The sequence below is a fragment of the Phyllostomus hastatus genome, unplaced genomic scaffold (genome assembly GCF_019186645.2).
Source record: "Phyllostomus hastatus isolate PE091 unplaced genomic scaffold, TTU_PhHast_1.1 phas_contig_210, whole genome shotgun sequence".
Taxonomy (NCBI): domain Eukaryota; kingdom Metazoa; phylum Chordata; class Mammalia; order Chiroptera; family Phyllostomidae; genus Phyllostomus; species Phyllostomus hastatus.
Window position 1 is genome coordinate 5,872,301 of NW_025333737.1, and position 20,972 is coordinate 5,893,272.

At 37.9% G+C, this 20,972-nt stretch overlaps 1 protein-coding gene across 9 annotated transcripts in view; it reads left to right on the plus strand.

The window, feature by feature from the left end:
- RHOT1 (ras homolog family member T1) overlaps window positions 1-19,665 on the plus strand; it is a 60,806-nt gene extending 41,141 nt beyond the window's left edge. The window contains exons 16-22 of one of the 9 annotated variants that reach the window (XM_045836171.1): window positions 441-524; window positions 2,067-2,186; window positions 3,664-3,866; window positions 4,910-5,005; window positions 6,608-6,730; window positions 17,046-17,189; window positions 18,616-19,665. In XM_045836171.1, coding sequence (XP_045692127.1) covers window positions 441-524; window positions 2,067-2,186; window positions 3,664-3,866; window positions 4,910-5,005; window positions 6,608-6,730; window positions 17,046-17,189; window positions 18,616-18,733 — 888 coding nt within the window. In that variant the 3' untranslated portion in view covers window positions 18,734-19,665. Of the gene's footprint in view, window positions 1-440; window positions 525-2,066; window positions 2,187-3,663; window positions 3,867-4,909; window positions 5,006-5,579; window positions 6,184-6,607; window positions 6,731-17,045; window positions 17,190-18,615 lie in introns of those variants that run through there. The other 8 variants (XM_045836174.1, XM_045836173.1, XM_045836172.1 and 5 more) reach the window with 8 other exon arrangements.
- The last annotated feature ends 1,307 nt before the right edge of the window (window positions 19,666-20,972 follow it).

Below are 20,972 nucleotides of genomic sequence, written 5' to 3' on the forward strand. Positions count from 1 at the left end.
GAATGCACATGTGAAAGCCCCAACAGTGCTTGGCATGAAGTAAATGTACAGTGAATACTTCAAATTGAATACTGAAATCTAATTCTGACTACTGCTTCTTCGAGTAGGGGGATGGACGTTATTTCCAGATGAGTCTCATATCAGATGAAATTACAATGTAATGAGAATTGCCAGCAGGGGGCTCTGGAATACAATTTCAGTAATGGTGTTGACTTCCTTTCCAGCTACTGCTTTCACTCTGTGCTGAACAGATGCGCCTTTTGTCTTAGACCTTAAGAACTAAGAAACATAAAGTCCATTTCCCCTTCGTACTCATAAATAATACATAGTGTAGGGAAGAATGCCCTCTTATTTATGACAGACCTGCAGGTATAGGTATTGATGACAATGAGATACTGTAATATCTTACTGTAAATACTGAACATTTCGGTTATTTTCAGAGGCAGAAGAAAATCCGTGATGACCATAAATCCTACTATGCGATTAACACTGTTTATGTGTATGGGCAAGAGAAGTACTTGTTGGTAAGAAATTCTATGGAATATAAAAATTATTAATTATTTTGTATGTTTTTAAAAGCCTCTTTGAAAACTAGTTAGGTTTGATTTAATAGCTGTACATGGAACTTTTGTGTGATTTTTTTTCCCACTGAAATTGATTTTAACTCCCTTGATATGTTTGGTGATTACATGGGTATAGCTGTAAGTAAAATGCATCTATTTGTGTGCTTAGTTGTATGTTATACTACAATAAGAAAGTAAAAAAAGAACTTTCTACTTCTTCTTGCACTTTTGTTTTTAAAAAGTTATCCTCTTCTCTTAATTAGAAATTAATATGAAAAACTTAGTGCAAGTGCTTGGTGTAATGTATGTTTGACCTGAATCGAATCTTACCTATTTAGCAGGGAAGGGACATAGTTAACAAATGCGTGAGCCTAAAAAAACGAGGGGAAGAAGAGCGTTACTGAAAGGGGACTGTGAGACACAGGGAAGGAGAGCATGGGTTGTCCAGCCACACTTCTGAACACTTCTCTGAACAGAGCTAATCGGCCCAGCACTGATTAGCTCTGTCACCTCCAGCAAGTGGCTTCCTTCCTCTGAGCCCAAGTCTCTTACTAAGTTAGCTAGTCTGAGAGACTCCTAACAAGTGATAGGTACTAGAAAAAGCCCATTCCCTCTCTTTTTCTTTTTGGAAATAATTTATTCTGCCAGACAAATGATCAGTTGAATTTTATACGTATTTTACTCTTTATGGTAAAAGTTTTGTCAGTTTCTTATTAAACCTAGTTTATCCCTCTTCTTTTCCTACTAGTTCTGCCTAGTGTGTACTCAGTAAATACTGCTGACTGTTAGCTTTCCTGCTTTTATTCTTCTATTATTCTTCGTAAATTGGTATCTTTCATGTCTGAATACGCATGCTATATTCTGTTTTATTTGGAATATATTGAGTCACTTCTGACACTACACTTCCCCTTTCTTCTCCTCTACAAAGAGGCACTACCTTATATAACTTGGTACTGAATTTCATCTTGTTGGATCATCACCATATCATAGATGAGATATTTCTTCAGAAATTTTATAGTTAACATTGAAAAAGTGTAGGCAATAAAGTAGAACAGGAAGACTACAGTGCAAAGAGTTCCTTGCTTTGTGTTTTTGATTGGTGGGAAGAAAAGTGATGCAGAAAGAAAATAGGCTCGGAGTCATATCTATGTTCACTTTTTGGTCTAGTGATTTGTTAGATGCGCTATCTTAGGCAGTTGACTTAACCTTGTTGGCCCGTCTTTCTGTCTGTGGAATGTAGAGAATGCAGGTGAAAGGCCTGCCCAGAGCACTTCAGTCACTCAGTAAACGGCAGCTTCTGTAGACCTTAATCACCTTTTTAATTCACAAAATCAGAAGCTACTTGTTTATCTGCATTTCCTACTTCTAAAAATGGCCTGAAAATTAATGCGTAACTAGTATTTTTAAAATTAGGAACAAGTTAAACAAGTAATTAAACATCATGACTTTCATTATACATTGATATTATGATATTTGTTTCTCATTATCTTTTTCTTTTTACAGATGCATGATATTTCAGAATCGGAATTTCTTACGGAGGCTGAGATCATTTGTGATGTTGTGTGCTTGGTATATGATGTCAGTAACCCCAAATCCTTTGAATACTGTGCCAGGATTTTTAAGGTTTGTTTCTCTTTTGGTCTGTAACTGAGTTTAACTTTATATGGAGTTTAATGGAATTGTAATGTGGTGTTGTCTAACCAAGAAAATCATTCATGAAGCTTTTTGAAAACACATACATCTGTGTTGTTTCTAAACATTCTCATTTTATTCTGAGGCAGTAAGGTGCTAGACATTTGTGTTTTTAAAAACATTTTCTCCACACATGACTCTGATGTGCATTCCTGGTTATGAAGTTCTGTATTAATGGAAGCTCCTCTTGGCTGTTAGCAATGCACATGGATTATATGTTGCCATTTACCTCAAGCATAATTATAGAGCAAGGGGAGAAACAAGAGGCTTGAAAAGTTACTAGTCACTTTGAGATAATCAATAAGAATTAATTAGAGTAAAAAACTATATGTTGCGCTTAACAATAACCCACAACCTTCAGACCAACTAAAGCAAAAAACTATGTGTTCAAAGGAATTTATTCTAGCATTGTTTTTAGTAGCAAAAAACTAGAAGTAATTCAAATGTCTAAGAATAGAAGGATGCTTTACCAAATTAAGATAAAATAATCCACCCTGGCCAGGTAGTTCAGTTAGTTATAGTGTCCTCCTGATACACCAAGGTTATGGGCTCGATCTCCAGTCAGGGCACATACAAGAAGCAACCGATGTATGCATAAATAAGTGAACAAATTGTTGTTTTTCTCTACCTCCCTCTCCTTCTTCCTCCCTCTTTCCTTCTAAAATCAATCAATCAATTTTAAAAAATGATAAAATAATCCAGCGGACTATTAAGCAACCATTAAAAATAATGATTTTGAATTCTGAAAACATGGTAGATTCAGTATTATACATTTTGAAATGTTTATATCCAGCATGACTGCAACTACATAAACATAGTATATAAATGCTTGTGCTTAATGACTAAAGGTAGTACAAAGACATTATGCTCTGCCCTGGCTGTTGTGGCTCAGTGGATTGAGTGCTGGCTTATGAACCAAAAGGTCACTGATTGAATTTCCAGTCAGGTCACAGTCTGGGTCATGGTCCAGATCCCCAGTAGAGGGCATGCAAGAGGCAACCATTGATGTTTCTCTTCCTTTCTTTCTCCCTCCCTACCCTTCTCTCTAGAAATAAAATCTTAAAAAAAAAAAAAAGAAAGTAGTATGTTTTAGGGTAGAGGAATTGACATGCATTTTTTAGGTGGATTTCTTTTTATTTCAAAATACTGTATCTTTTTAAGAAAAAAATTTTTTTATTTTATTGAATCTGAAGAGCATTACAGGTTTACATTGTTATTGGCATTAGAAAAGTGGCCCCGGTCTTATGAGACTGACCTGGACTGCTGCCAGTCTTTGCCTCTTAGTTCATTTGCTCTTTGAAATTATTGACACTTTTCCTATCCAGAGAAAAGTTTTAGTACACGTTTAATTAAACTGAGTGATTTTTGAACTTGTCATCAGATTTTGATTTCATTTTTTATTCCATAGCAACACTTTATGGACAGCAGAATACCTTGCTTAATCATAGCTGCAAAGTCAGACCTGCATGAAGTTAAACAAGAATATAGTATTTCACCTACTGATTTCTGCAGGAAACACAAAATGCCTCCACCACAAGCCTTCACTTGCAATACTGCTGATGCACCCAGTAAAGATATCTTTGTTAAACTGACAACAATGGCCATGTACCCGTAAGTACTTGCTCTGTCACCATTTTCATGTTGCATGGTTCATAACAACATTGCATGCCATTATTAGCCATGAGGGTGGAATCTTTCTTTGTCACATAGAAGTTGTTCAGCAACAGAAAGAGACTTTGTAATGAGAAGGTACAAATTTGAGTAAATGCAAGCTTGGTTTGGGTGCCATAATATTATATAAACATTACTTCTAACAGCATTTGTGTATTTTTGAGCAGGCTGTAACTATATTAATAGGATAGTACAATAAAATTCAGCCCCTCACCCAGCATTTAAAAAAAACAGTAGTCTTACTGTAATAAAATGAGTTGGCACATGTTGCTCTATGCTTATAAGGCATTTCCATGTGGAAAAAGTTCATTTTTATACTTTCATGTCAACTAATTGACCTTAAGTGTGTGAAAGATTCTAAAATCTTTTATTTAAATTATGGGTATGTTTGAGTTCAGGACATAATGCCTTTTTTAAGTGCTCTGAAAGGTAGTTGGAATTGGAATTTCTCTATATGAATGTTTCCCATTGTGTTGTGCTGCAAGTGTTGTGTACATTTATTGCATATCTGCACATGCATGTGCACAAGCACATACCTGTGGCCACCGCCATGGCTGGCTGGCTGCCTTAGGACTGCATGGCTGCCAGTGACCTTCTCCTCCAGTGCTGTGTGTAAATTCTGTTTTGTAACGAGATAGTTTTTCAGGCAGTGCGTTTCTCAGGACTTTATAGTTCATTCTATTTATGATTATATTATTCTCTAAATTATTTTTCTTATGGAAACTACAGTATGAAATAGAGTAGTCATACAGTGCTATAAACTGAGGTTTTTCAGAAAGTTATTAATTTGTTACAGATTTTTTGAGTCAAAGTTAACTGTATTGCTGTTTCATTGACTAATTAGTACTTTTAAAAATGCAGTAAACCCTTGAAATTCTATTTATGTTGGAAGACAGGCCATTTCTATTACTGTAAGATACACACAACCTTATTTATTATGTGTTTCACCTTTACTTTAAAACTCTCATGTATGTTATCTACAGAGAGGATCATTACAGAGACAGACTCTCCCGAGGCACGGGCAGCACTGATAGAATAGAGAATTTGAGAAAAATCTGGGTCTTTCTAAAAACTGCTTTGTAAGTTACTTTTTCCTTACGGCTTCGGTGGGATTTTGTTGATATTTTCTTATAGATGAGCAAATCTCCTTTCTTGCCATAATTAACATTTAGTAATTAGTCAGAAACGCACTGCTTGGTCAGGCTTACTGCCTAACTGTATATTATGGTGTCTTTTTTTACTGTATAAATGCACTATTTTAATCTTGTAAACAACTGCAACTGTGTTTTTAGATCTGCATCTTGAAAACATTTTACTGCAATTTGTGTGTGTGTGTATGTGTGTGTATATATGATAAATGTACATACTTGGATACTTGTCCATATGGTTAATCCCAAACTCCTTCTCATGAAGCCATCTCCCTGTTGCTAAGCATACTTTGCATCCCTCCTCTTGGTGGGTGGAGCCTGTATATGTTGAAGAGTCAGATTCAATTTATAAAATAACAGATGGATTCCAGTATGACAGCTGGTAGTGACTTAGTAGCAGTTATATGTTCATCATCACAAGTAAAGTTTTAAAAAGGAATGTCTTGAGCCTGTAAGAGTTTTTTAATAAATTAATTCTTGTTTTTTTTTTTATGTTGGGAACTAGGCATTATTGGGATGCTGTTAATCTCCACAACCATGCCACCTTGCGCTGTGGTCTCACCAGATCTTACAAGCTAAGCCAGTCAGAATGGGCCAGTCCTTTGACTGAGAAGCCTCTAAAAAATGTTCAGGTGTTACAGGAAGTGATGGCATTGATTCATCAGGTGGCGCTCTTCTGAGGGGGTTCTGCGCCAGTGCCTCTTCAGGGGTGGTGTGGTGGCTTTGTACGTCTGCGTGGCTCTGACCACTGAACAGTCATTGGAGACCCCCTGCTTCGGTTGCTAGGGCGGAGGTGAAGCGGGTTGCCCCACGTGCCTGTACCAACTAGTGCAACTCCACTCAACCAGAAAGGAGTCAGAAAGCTTCCCTAAATTTCATACCTAATACCAATTGGATCCATTGTTGATTTTTACATTCTCACCCAGAGTTTCATGCTATCATCCTTAGCTACTGTGTTTTAGTAGCAGATGAAATTAACCCTGTACTTTGTTCAAGATGAAGCCCTTTGATTTCCTTTGGGAACCAGAGTGCTTGATAATTGAAAACAGTGTTGTTCATATCTCATCAGGGTTGAATATACCCATCTTTTGGCTTTTTTGTGTATTTGTCACTCTTCTCCTTCCTGGTTTTCAGGCATGTGTGTATGCTGAGGGAGGAGGAGGAGGGGATGGTTATTTAAATGTTAGCAAACTTGTCCATTTGGTGGGTGGTATGGCTTACTCAGTTTTTCTTTTTATTAATTTAGATGAGGGTGCCATCTATTGCTGTGCATATTTATTCCACTATAACTCTTGGAATAATAATTCTAGCCCCCCTTGTCTTTAGATTTCCTATAGGGAGGGAGGTGGGAGCTATGGCTATTGACTGTATTTTTGATATATGTGGAATTCTGCACAACTTTAGCATGCCCCACACTATCCTTTTCCTTAGTGTTGCTTATGCCTAAGCCTTTTTTTTTAAGTTGGCACACCCTGACTTGTGCCGTATTTGTAAGTAAGAACTCAACTCCTGTCCTTCTGTGTGTTTTCGCAGCCATGCCCGGTTACGCTGTATGTGCACCTGCAACAGGTGTACATTTTGCATCTGTCAGAACTTCCTCAACTCAGACTTGCTGCAATCTGTAAAGAACAAAATCTTCACTGCAGTTCTTAACAGGTTCTTAACTTTATTTACTGGGTACCAGGCATTCTGTTAAAATACAAAAGGAAACAGTGGATACCTGTTTATTATATAGATACTCACCGCAAACACAACGAGCTGACTGATGCCCAGCTACCTTCCACTAGAATTCTCACTGTGGTGGCGTGTTCAGAATTGGAATCATTCTTAATGATGCCTTCAAATTAATAGATATGTTTAGGGCGCTGTGAGAGTTTAGGTGTTCTTTTTTCATTAAGGGAATTAAAGTATCTTTTGTATTAGAGGATAATATGTATAAGATTAAAATCTTTTGGCTGAGAGTTGTAGAAATAGATTAGGACATTTGTAGTGAGGAAAAGAAAGACATGTTGATCCCAAATGTTATACTGTATTTAGCTTACACTCAAATAATACCACTTACTAAAACCATAGTAATGTGAACAATATCTTGGGTTTGAAAAAATTATCTGTCGTAAGAACCTGGAATATTTACTTGAAAGAGCTTGGTTTCTGGAAATGAGGATAATAACCAACTTGAAGGATTCAGAGGAATATGGAAAAGAAAAAAGATCTATAGTACTAGTTTTTGAGGTCTTTATAATTGAGTCCAAAATATGGCATATGCCTAGAAAGTAATATACTTTGATAAAAGAAAGAAAAATACATTCCCTCAAAGCAATGAACTTGGGAGGTTATATTCTTATTTTGGTAATGCTACGTTAGTTCAAATTGATTTTACATTTTGGGGGCAATCAAGAGCCTGTATAGTATTAATTTTCTCTCTGATGTCAAATTTTTTATGTATCTAAGGATGAATTAGGATTCTGAAATCATTCCAATGTCACTGTCATCTGGGCTTAATATGGTGGGCCTGCCTATGACACAGCAAGACTGTATCTTATGTGAGCCAGAAACTGACTACGAAAGCTTTCTGAACGAGTTTTGATGAGGTTTCGAGCACTAGCAACTCTGGAATGAGAATGTAGCCATCTCAGGCGACTGCTTTGAAGGGATTACCACCCTCATTTGGTGGTAAAGTTCTGCCTCTATCCTTTGAATGGCACCTCATAAAGCAGTAGTACAGATTTTCCCACGACAACTGTGAAAAACTGCAGGCTAGTTCAAACCAAACAATGTTCAGGAGCTCTGATTTGGGAGTGGTAGAGTTGGAAGAGATTCTAAAATCCTTCTGGCCTAACTTCCTATTAAAATGCCTTCCTGAGAGACTGCTGTTTATCTGCTGATGGCTTTCCTCATTGGAGAGGGTTTTGCTTTTGCTTTTTTTTTTTTTTTTAACTAAAATGATTTCCCTATAACTTTCTTTCCTTTAGTTTTAGTTCTGCCCTTTAGAACAACATACGACTATTCTACTCCCTCTTCAACATAGCAATCCTTCAGACATTTGAAGACGGCCATCATGCCTCCCCTAATTTTCTCTTCTCCAGGTAGAACATCCCCATTTCTTTCAGCCTTTTCTTAAATTCGATGTTTTAGTGACTTCATCACTCCTGGTTGTCCTCATCTCAAAGCCCCTTAGGGTTTTTTTGTTTTTTTTTTTAATTTATTTATTTTTAGAGAGAGGGAAGGGAGGGAGAAAGGGAGAGAAACACTGATGTCTGAGAGAAACACCCATCAGCTGCCTTTCCCAGTCCCCCCAGCCAGGGACCTGGCTCACAACCCAGGCATGTGCCCTGACTGGGAGTCAAACCAGTGACCTTTCTGTTTGCAGGCCGGTTGGTGCTCAATCCACTGAGCCACACCAGCCAGGGCAAAGCTCCTTAAGGCTTTTAGAGTACCTCTTGAAAGGTGACACTGCGAATGGAGATTAGTGCTCCAGGTATGATCTGACTTGTGTTCCACAGTTAGGACAGCACTTATCTATTGCGTGACTTAACGTTTTAGCAGTCCCTGCTCACTGTTGATGCACATTAATCTTGGGGTTAATTGAAACCAGATATTTTCCAATTGAAGTGCTGTTAAGACAGTGTCTCCTCCTCTCTAAGTATATATCTGCCATTTTTAGTTGACTCTTTGAATCTAATTGCAGATACATATGTATCTCTTTTAAATGTCATTCTTTTTGATCCATTTGTTCTAACTCAGTCATTTCAAACATTATTTTTATCATTTGTCCCATTATATATCTCTCTCAGCATTGTGTTACTTGCAGATTTGGTAGATCTGTCTTTTTTATGTTTCTAGTAGTTGATTAAAAAATGCCGTTGAATTCCCAGAGATTGGAGAGAGAGAGCGTGCGCTGAAGCCAGCAGCCCTGTAGCACTCCACTGGAGAGCTCTTCCCAGGGGTAAAGGTTCACAGTTCTGGGGAAAGATTACTCTGTCGCTTCAAAATATTTTATTATCCAGTCCATATTTTGTCTTCTGAAAGATTTCATGGGGGGCTTTTTAAAAAAAATCATTATATAATTTCTACCACATTCCTTCTATTTACCAGCAAAGTAATTTTATCTAAATAGGAAGTGACTCTTCGGAGTCTTATTCTTGGTGAACCCACCTTGGCACCTAGTAATTGCTGATCACAAACCATCTATTTTATTTATTCTAGAAACTCTTGATTGTCCAAAATTGCAGGTTGATTTATTGTCAGCATCTTAATGACAGTTTTATTCTTAGATCGGTTTAATCAGCTTCCAAGTGAAATAGGCTGGGTATGCATGACTGGATGAGCTTGCTCGTAGTACATTGCTCTGTACAGTGATCCTTGAAGAGAAATCAGTACATTTTGTCGTATGTATTTATAAACTAGAAGAAATTTAATGATCATGTTGAGATACATCACTGACATCTGGTAGTCAGGCATGGAAGGAATGAAAAGGATGAGGGAGGAGACCAGTGTACCTTTCAAAGAACTCCTTCCTGACCCCTGTAGCATTTCAGTAATTTATTATAGAAGCACAGTAGAAATTTAAAGTTGTATACTGAAGTTTCTTCTAGTTACAAAAGGATGTAGGTAAGGCTGGTGGGGGTGGAGGCCCAAATTAATGCCTGTAGGATCTGGATGAATAATTCGAATGAATGAAGATGGCCAAGTTCACGAAATAAGAGGGGTGGGGACTGTGATGGCCCTGTCTAAAAGAGGACCCACAACTCAGCTCTGCCCATCTGTTTTGTTTTGTTTTTTTTAACTTTAATTACATTTTCAATTATCTTGGTCCCATGCCATCACCAGGTCTTCTGATTCTATGAGACTAGGAATCAGGATTTGTATGTGAAATTTCCTGATATTTAAATAATAGCAATCAAATGTTAAAAGTACTAATCAGAGCAAACAAAACATGTTTATAGGCCACCAGTTCGCAACCTCAGTCTTAAGCTATAGCTCAGAGTTGTGAAACGGAGACACACAGACACAAAAGTGCACCTAAGGGATGAGAACCTCTCCCACCCACCCTTCCTCTTCCGTTTTACTCCTTGCTCGTGAAAATCTGAAAAAATTACAGGGTGATGAGGTGAGAATGGAATCACCTTATCCTAGTATTTCTCAGGTCTTGGTAACCTTTGGTGGTTGGTCACCATTGGCTTACCATGCTAAATATATCTTAATGTTACAGAAACAGAAAGGATTGATTGCATACAAGTCATTTAAGAAGTTTTCACTCTGATTCAGTAAGGAGGATTCTCTCTCAACACTATGTCTTACGTCTTTGGTCTTTAGAAATCTGCCACGCCTAATATTTGATCTAGAACTGTAAAGAGTGGTTTTAAAAATTTTATTGAAGCTGAAAGTTTCATCAAATGTCTGCAAAGAAATCGATAGACAGATACTGATATGTACATGCTGGTCTCAAATTAGTGCATTGTTCCAGTGCACACGTGAAAATGCCGCTAGCTGGACCAGGAGTTCCTTCCAGAGATAATACATGTCCCAGGACAGTTTTCTCTGAATCACACGCCCCACCTTGAGTTACTGATGTAAATACCTAAGTACCTGCTTTGGATAGGATCTGTGTTGAGCTGGGGCAAAATTTGAGGATGAAGAGGATAATGGACTTATTTTTAAGTATCTTTCTAGATATTATGTTGTTAATTTTTTTTCTTTAAACTTTAATTATATTTTCAGTGATCTTGATCCCAGGCTGAAAAAGGAAGTACTTATAACCTGACGACGAGAGGATTTAAGCCTGTTAATTTACACTTAGGCAATTTTAATAAATTCATTTCTGAAATCATCCATTTTTTCCCTAGCTATGGTGTCTTTGACCAGAAAAGATTGTCTTTTTTTTTTTTTAGTTTATTTACTGGCAGTACAGATTTTAAGCAGAAAGTAGTAATATTTTTTTCCAGTTTAATTGAATGTATATTGATTTCAAAATATGAGAGAAGGTGCACACTCCCTCTTGGGAATAGCTGGTGCCATTCCCTTTCCCTTCTCCCCGCACTCCTTTCTCCACAAGCAGGCTCTCCTAACCTCTAAAGCAGTGGGCAGCTGGCAGCTTGTCTCAGACTAATCCCCCGAACCTGTCCCCAAAGCCCCCTTTCCTCTGACTCCCCAGTGAGCTCAGGCAGCCCAGCCTAGGCTCTCCTGTTGCATCTTCTATGCTGATCCCTTCCTTGTTTCACTGTCCCCAGCTTTAATAGATGTTTCCTCACCTGGACATCTGGGTTGTGACATCTTTCCAACGGCAAGTCAAGAACCCACACACTACAGCTGGCCTTAGGCAGACCCACTTTAGGGCCAGACCCCTGTCTGGTAACAACAAAAAAAAAAAGGAAAGAAAAGAAAAGAAAGAAAAAATATGAAAGAAGCATTAAACTATGTATCTGACTGTAACTTTGGTAATTATGGCCTCCCCCTCCAGATCTGGATAGGTTTATGTTTTTCTTTAGAATAACTTACAAATACCTGAAATTATTTGAATTTAAATACATGTGGAGGATGATTAACGTGGTCAGATGATTTTAATGTTTGGCAATGCTTTCATTTCAAATAGGATAAATCATGTTCCTGGGAAAATATCTTTTGATTATATTTTTTTCTTAATATATTCTTAAATTATCTTTTTGATGTGAAAGCATTAAAATGGTTAGGCGTGAGCTTGATTGTTGGTTTGAACTACCCAGGATTTCAGTTTATTAAGTATTTGTTATTCTGACTTCAGAAACTCTCCTATTTTTCATGAAGATGTTATTATACTGTAGTGTGCTGTGAACTTTAATTTGTCCCTTCCTTCCCTTCCTTTAGGTGTTCATTCTCATTTGTTTGTCTCTGCCCCTTAGTCATTTTTTTTATCTCCTTTCAGTCCCTTTATCAGCTAGTTTTCTGTGTCTAATCCACTCCTCCTAACTTATAAATCAATCAGAATTGTTTATTTTAAAGTTTATTATTTTGGTGTGAATTTCTTTGATGTTTATTTTGGTTTTAGGATTTCTTTTATTCAATTTTATTATTTGCATTAGCCGTATACATTATTTGTTCATGTTACTCCTTAAGTTTGGTAACCACGTTTTACTTCCAAAACCAAGGGCGTAGTTCACACTGACTATTTGCAGAGCCCCAGTGGTGCCATGGACAGTCGTCACACCCACTGCATTTTTCACCCTGGTTTTAGTGTGTTTTTTAAGTTGAATGTATGTGACATTGAAGCCATTTGTTATTGACTTAATTTGCCCATATTGCTTTAATAATCACCTAAGCTCTTTTACACAATTTAAAATCATGTTACTTAATAGAAGAGCCCCCACCTTTTTTTTTTTTTTTTGAAGAAAGGGTTTTACTGTTGTCATACCAAAATAAACAAAATCATGTTACTTAATAGAAGAGCCCTCACTTTTTTTTTTTTTGAAGAAAGGATTTTATTGTTGTCATGCCAAAATAAACTATCTCTTCGTAGGATTGCTTTATGAAAAGGGTAGGTTCCTACAGATCTTAATGTTACAGAGATTCTTGGGATAATGTTTGAGAATTCTTGGGATATTATGTTACCGTGAAATACTGTATGCAAGGAAGTCTGTCCTGTGTTGTTTCGTATGGAACTTCTGTATTCCTTCTTTGAATTTGGGTACATAGTCACAAGTTTAAAATTATACGAGAGATTATGTTACAGGTTCTCATTAAATAAGCTGCTGCTGCTTATAATTTAAAATACTTTTGCCACTTGGTTAATATATTAAAGGTCACACAAGGTGGAGTTGGCTTAGTCTGATCTTTAAGTATCGGTAGTTATCATATAGATGTTGTGTTTCCCATGGCATATTTCCCGTGTACCTATGATCATCCAAACTTTTATTCTTCTAATGCTTGCTAAAGCATTTTTTTTTGACATTGATGCACACCTGTGTCCTTTTCCAAGGTATGTTATTATTCAGGCATGCTCAGTTAACAGCTTTCTTACGATTTTTGTGTTGTAATTCATCTTTCTTGGATACTATATTTTGATTTCTTAACCTGTTTTGAGAAATATCTTAATAGAATATTCATGCCTACTAGTTCAATTAGGAGAATTGTCATTATTAAAATTAATTATTAGCAGTAAAGACATTTTTATTAGAAATTTCAACAAATTACTTTGCCAGGCAGAAGCATTGAAAGGAATAAAAGCAGAGAGATTTAAAGTTTTTTTTTTTAAGTGAGTTATTGCCCTAGTCAGGTGGCTCAACTGGTTGGAGTGTGGTTCCACACATCTAAAGGCTGTGGGCTCGATGTCCAGTCAGGGCACATACCTAGGTTGCAGGTTCGATCCCTGGTCAGGGCTTGTACAGGAGGCAGCCAGTCGATGTTTTTCTCTACCCCTGCACCCCTGTCTCTCTCCCTTACTCTCGTTATCTCCCTCTCCCCCTTCCTCTCTCTCTAAAATCAATAAAAACATATCCTCGGGTGAGGATTTTTTTAAGGGAGTTATTAAAAGTATAAAACTACAGTTTGGTTGACCTCAGTACAGTTTTCAAGTTGAGATGTGTAATTGAAGTAGCAGAAAGCTACATATGATATCTGTGAGCCCTAGTAACTTTAGGGTACATACATTACCATTAAATAGGCTCTTTCAGAGTAGTAACTTGAAACTCCATACCTGAGGTACATATGTGAACAGATTTATAAAATTAGAAGATCATTCATATTAGTGCATTTGTATACTTCTTTGTTCTGTTTGGAAAGGATAAAGTAAGTGAGAAAAATGAAAAAATGGGAAATTCACATTTGTTTCTGACAAGCTGTATGGAAGGGCTGATTAAAATGGGTCGAACCACTCATCCTACAGTCTTGGCTTTGTTGCTTTTGAGTATGTTCTACTATACTTTTCTTCTGCATAGTAGCCTGCAACCTCAAGAAGGTTAATTGATACCTGGATGTCACTGAATTCTCCCCCTTCCTGACGTTCTAATTTTTGCAGACTTGTAGATCTCTTTAATATAGTTTCCATATCCCAGATATATAACATCCTGTGACACATTATTTTTAAAAAATTAAAAATGACCTGGCTGGTGTAGCTCGGTGGATTGAACTCGGGCCTGCGAACCAAAGGATGGCAGGTTCATTTCCCAGTCAGGGCACATGCCTGAGTTGCAGCTCAAGTCCCCACTAGGGGGCACATGAGAGGCAACCACACATTGATGTCTCCCTCTTCCTCCCCCTCTCTCTAAAAATAAATGAATAAAATCTTTTAAAAAATTGAAAATACCCCATTTAGGAATAGCTAGAATGGGTTTAATGCTGTTGAACACTTTAGGATATGATTATTTTGTGTTTCTAAATATTGCAATTGATATATTCCCTTTATTTATTATTGATTAAAAGCATTGAACCAATAAAGATTTTGGGTCATGTTCTTATATTCAGTGTAAATTGCAGAGTTAATCAAAAAGCATCTTATATGCCTGGGGTGGCTGTTCACAAGCACAGGGGTTTTTTTTAATCCTTACCTAAGGGATGTTCTTTGATGAGAGAGAGAGAGAAACATCAATTAGTTGCCTGCTGTATGTGCCCTGACTGGGGACCGAACCCACAACCCTTTGGTGCATGGGATGATACTCCAACTAACTCAGCCATCTGGCCAGGGCATAGACACAATTCTTACTCTTTATTGCCTGAATTTTGAAACATTTGCTCTCTCTGCCTTATTAAGTAGCAGCCTCAATAATACCCAAGTCCTAATTTGGTTATTATTAAGGGTATGTTGACCTGCTCTCACACCTGTGTAAGGAGAAGACCTTTCATAAGATTTGGTTTTATTTTGTTTTTTAAAGATTTTTATTTACCTGGCTGGCGTAGCTCAGTGGATTGAGCTTGGGCTGCGAACCAAAGCATCGCCGGTTCGATTCCCAGTCAAGGCACATGCCTGGGTTGCGGGCTGGGTCCCCAGTGGGGGCCACATGAGAGGCAACCACACATTGATGTTTCTCTCTCTCTCTTTCTCCCTCCCTTCCCAACTCTAAAAATAAATAAATAAAATATTTTTTAAAAGGAATCCTGCTTAAAAAAAAAAGATTTTTATTTATTTTGAGACAGAAGGAAAGGGAGGAAAACATGGAGAGAAACACCAATGTGTAAGATAAGCATCGATTGGCAGCTGCCACCACCCCACCCCCGACCCCACACACTGAACGGGGAACCCAGCCTGCAACCCAGGCATGTGCCCTGGCTGGGAGTTGAACTGGCAACCTCTCAGTTTGCTGGACAATGCCCAATCCACTGAGCCATACCAGTCAGGGCTAGGTAATGGTTTTTAAAGAATATAAAATTACATAAATTATTTTGCATCTGTGTAAGAAATACATAGAAAAAGTCTAAAAAGAAATAGCCCAAATTTTAATTAGTTGTTTTAGGTGAGTTAGGGTGGTAGGTGATTTTTTGCTTTTATTCTGCACATATCTTACAATGAGCATATGAGTATTACCTTTTTAATATTTAAAACTTTAAGAAGAACTAAAAAGTACGCAATAAGACACTATAATTTAATGTAAGATGGTATTTTATGTGTTATTTTGAAAGGATTATGATTTTGAATTGTGGAAGAATTATTTTTGCTTGAATTTAGAAATGAATTGGGAAGCACATTTATAAACTGTTACTCTGCTTCTACTTGTGACCTAAAGTGACAGCAGTGACTCGGTTCCTATCAGATATGGAACACCCCTAAGACGGCCCTGTTTCTGCTTAGGCGTCTCAGTCAGCCCAGCAGTGGCCACAGTGCCACCCATCACAGACCTTTCTCTTCTGTAAATAGAACCTAGTTAGTGCTGCTTTTAAACTCACCTGGTAAAGGCATAAAATAGTTATCTGAGTAGCTTTCTGGTCTAGAAGAGTGGTTTTCCATGTCTAACAGTGCCTGAAACAACAACTCTGACATCAGTGGCATCATTAAAATATATTTTCTGAGTCAGTAGTTGCCTTAAGTGTTTAGGTATCTCTGAGCATGTCTCTACATTGTTTGTCTTATATAAATATGAACTGCTGTTTTGCCTATTGAAGGCTCTACTACACCTTGGGGAATATAATTACTGTCTTGAGATGCAAAAGAAAACTAAGCAATAAAGTCAGTCAGAATACATTATTTTTTCTGAATGGTAATACTTTCTTAAAATACAACAAAGGGAGCTGTGTGCAGCAGATTTCATACTTAAATATATATGAGAAATTATTTTGACTGATTTTAATGCGATTACAGCTAGCTTTAATCCTAATCCCTTTCTTTCCCTAAGTAAAAAAAAATAAATAAATGTAAAAAAGTTTTTAAAAAGTCCTCCATCAGTGAAAATGTACAAAAGTCACATAGAAACCAAAGCTTGAAGTAAAAGCTCTGATGCACTTTTAACCTGCCTTCCCACGGTTGGTTCTGCACATCTCAGTTGCCTTGGAGTTATGAGCTTTCTAACCCTTGTTCTGGGTTCCTAGCAGTCTCTGAGTTTGGGCTGTTGGACTCAGTTTTTCATGGATGTATTTTGTAGTTTTTGGTACTCTGAAATTAGAAGTATCTATAAACTTCATGACTAATAACTGTCAGTCTCATTTTGAACAAATACTTATGGTTACCACATACTGGCAGGTACCACCTAGGGTATTGCTTTCAGCCACTTCCCTCACTTAGCATTTTGGAATGCTCAGACCAGCCTTGAGAGATACATAGAGAATGTATATTGTAGCCTTAGGTTGCCTTGCCTGTATGCAAGTGTTTTAAAGAGTACATATAGATAGATTTTTCTTTAGGTTTTGTGATTTGCAATAGAATACATTTATTTTAAATATAGAAAGTGTGAGATGCATCTAAAAGGGTGGCAACTCAGTTTCCGTGTGGGCTGTTTAATTGAGAGACGTTATTTTGAGTCCCCTTGTGAGCTCTGCTGTGAACTACAAACTGTATGCATGTGTACAAAAGGTTAAGAGCCCGGGTAGCTGAGTGGGGTGCCATGCTGTTAGCAGACGACGAAGGCAGTATTACTCACCAGGTGCACGCCGTCAGCTCTGTTGAAGATTCCATCTTCATGGAGTCATCTCATGGTCCACTTTTTCTTGAAGCCAGGTAACATTGCCCACAAGCAGTGGGTTGGCCTTGTTGCAGTTTTTCCAACTGGAAAAACTAAAACCTAAGTAAAAATAAATAAATAAATAAAACATTGCCTGTTGCGATAACTAATTCACAAGGTGGAATGAATTTGCGTTATCAGTTTGCTTTGTAAAATAATACTTATGTAAGGAGTGGGTTTTTTTCTCTAATAGAAACGGGGGAGGATCAGCAATTGGAGTGTGTTGCTTTGCCACGGTGATGAGCATGGGGCGCTCTGGGCCATTGCATAATCTTGTTTCTAGGGATGCACAGATTGCACTTGGTGGTAACTAATCTGATTGTTCACTCTTTGTTACTGAGGCAAAGTACTTTTGCACAATCTGTATTCTTGGCTCTTAACTCTTTTGCATATGTCAGTGTCTTGGTCTTTTAATGATGTCTGACTTTCACTTCAGATCTGTTTGTTAAACTTAGTTGTCAAATAATCTGAACTAGACAGTCTCTCTAAGCTCTTAATTCTGTAAGTTTACTACATCACCTCGGTTGTGTTCACCTCAAAGTATACTTGAATAAAATGTTCCAGCCTTTGCTTTAAAGCTTTATCCTCTTCATGGTAAGCTGTCATACTTGAGACTCTTGAGGGTGCTTAGCTGCGTTATTAACTGAGCATGCTCACAAACTCGGTTTGTGATACAGGCTGTCCCTGTTCTTGTCATGCATAACATGGCTTTCTTTTGTTTTACGTCATTTACTTTTCAGTCAGTCACGTTAACATCATGTCCTTTAGTTGTTACATTGTCACTGCCTGTCTAATACCAGGGTTGGTTGGTTGGTTTGTTGTTGGTTTGTTTGTTTTCCTTTCTTTAATTAGCAATAACCAAATTAATGCAAACTGCTAAATCCTACCCAACCCCTTTGGCATTATTTTGGTAAATTTTTATGGGGCTCAATATTTCCAAAGTTGACTTTAAGCATTGCTCTTAGAAAAGTATTGTCACTTGTCACTTAACTGCTTACAAGATAGCTTTCAGTTCCTGGGGACTCAAGAAAGCACATTAAGTTCCATGAAGCTGACTCGCAAAATAGTGAGATCCCCATCTTGCCCTTCATCTTGAACAACCATGGTGGTATTATGAAGTGGTACATTGATTTGCCTAAGTCCTCCATTTCCCACGTGAAGAAAACGTATAAAAATTTAGATGTTGTTTACTCCCAAGTAGTAGCTAATTATAAAGACATTTAATTGTATTAATGTCTACATTATAAGATAATGATTATCTAAGCAGTGTACATGTGGCTATATTGATAAATACTTTTGGTAAGCATTACTGTATGCAATTAGCCTGACAAGTGTGCTAATACTTCCCTGAAAGTAGACTGTTAATACTGGTATTTTCATACTAACCATGTTTTAAACATTAATTATATTTTCTGACTACAGGCACGTGACACAAGCTGACCTCAAGAGCTCCACGTTTTGGCTTCGAGCAAGTTTTGGTGCTACTGTTTTTGCCGTTTTGGGCTTTGCTATGTACAAAGCATTATTGAAACAGCGGTGATTAAAAAAAAAATACTGGCCCCTACCAAAAACAAATACTTTTATGTACATTCTGAATGCTTTAAATTCTGCTAGAAATATTGACATATTTATACATGCAGAGTTACTTTATTAATTATTTGTAATTCATGATAGTTGTAACTGCAGTATTGACTAGCGTATGGAAAGAAACAGCTTAACAGCCAGACTAAAATGGCTAACTTCCAGAGGCCAAAAGGGAATATTTTGTAAATAATGTACATATTCAGGCAAGATATGGTCTCCCAAACTGAGTTCTAGAAACAATATTTCTAGATGTTTCTACACGGTATTGTTAGTGCTCAGCTGCCTCACTCTCCCAGGTTTAAGTCAGCTCAGATTGTGTTTACTCGTGGATCACTTATTTATTTCACGCTTATTCAGAATGATCTTTGCCATTTTCTCTCCGTTATTCCAAGCAAACGAGTCAGTGTCAGCTTACCAGCACAGCCTCTCTCAGTCATCGGGGGGCGGGCCAGCCCTGCAGCCACCGTGCGGTCCAGACGGCTGCGGAGCCGAGCCAGGGGCCCCCTGGAAGGGGCCGGTAGGCCAGAGGTGTTACCACGTGATCATGTCGTTTCCTTTGTCGCTGTGTTGAATTTTGTAGCCCTTTCAATCAAATGAGAAACAGATTTGTATATTACCGATATTTTAGTTTAAATAAACAGTCACCATTACTACTGGTGAGTTTCCTCCCGAAGTACATGAATCATTCAGAGAGGCTGTGTCTGCTGTAGTGCGTTCCAGTAGCTGCATGTGTCATGAAGTGTTCTGTACCCGGCCAGGGCAGCCGGAAAGCAGCACTTTTTTTAAATGGTAAAGTACATCTAATGAATATAAACTCCCATGATAAACCTATTTTTTCCATCATTGACCTTTTCAAGTATTTAAATAAATAACCACTGTGTACTGTGATCTTGAGTTTTTTTGTCTCACAAAGTAAATATTTCTGTACAGATGTGGGTGAAATCCTGTGCTTTCTCTTTCTTTTTTAAAAAAAAAGATTTTATTTATTTATTTTTAGAGACAGAAGGGAGGGAGAAAGAGAAATATCAATGTGTGGTTGCCTCTCACTTGCCCCCCACTGGGGACCTGGCCTGCAACCCAGGCATGTGCTCTGACTGGGAATCGAACCGGCAACCCTTTTTGTTCACAGGCTGGCACTCAATCCACTGAGCCACACCACCCAGGGCTAAAGTTAATTAAAAAAAAAAAAAAGATCCTGTTTATTTCTAGAGAGAGGGGAAGGGAAGGAGAAAGAGAGGGAGAAACATCAGTGTGTAGTTGCCTCTCATGCGCCCCCCCACTGGGGACCTGGCCTGCAACCCAGGCATGTGCCCTGACTGGGAATCAAACTGGCAACTGTTTGGTTTGCGACCCACGCTCAGTCCACTGAGCTATGCCAGCCAGGGCTGGTTTCTGTCTTTCTTAACTTGAAAAGTATTTTTTATACAAAAAGATAATACCCATTAGGAAAGAAGATGAGTATGATTTGTATGTGTAAGAGGAAATCTATTTTAAAGTTGTAGGGACATCTGTTCTTAGAAAAGGCCAATTGTTTCCCTCTGCACATACCTACCTAATGTGGTTTCTGCTGTGATTTACACGTTTATTTTCTCCTTTAGCATGGACCCTTTGCCATTCCAAGGAATGTTTTCTCATAAGATCACACTTCTTGAACAACTACTAACAGCATAACTCACTAACTATGGGTTTGTAGGTAACGTGGGCCATGTTTACCTGCATAATTTCCCTATCTCCCCTCCGCTGGTGTTTGTTCTAAATTTGAGGGCTCCTCGTTGTCATTATTTTCTGAGAGAATCCCATTTACCAAATAAATTTCTCAGTTACACAGCTTCCAATGACGGTTAATTCTTCCCTTCCAAGTTCTTTCCTGTTCAAATTAAAATATTATTTTAAATGAGTATTCCTTATTGATTGCTGCATTTGTGAGAAACAGAGGCAAGAAGGTAGTTTGTCAAGACATGAAAAGTGGTGTGTTTATATATTTAGGTTTTTCTCTCTTAAATCTTTTTATTTGAAGTTTAAGTGTCTGACTCACAAAAGACAGCCCAGCAGTGCCCTAGCTCTCGCCTGCTCTTGACACGTCCCCCAGGCCAGCAGCTCCTCTGCCGCCAGTCCCGCGGGGCAGGTGTGCAGAGGGAATGCTCTCGGGGGTCTCCTCTCTGACCCACAGGCTCCTGCAGATGGTTTTCATTTCA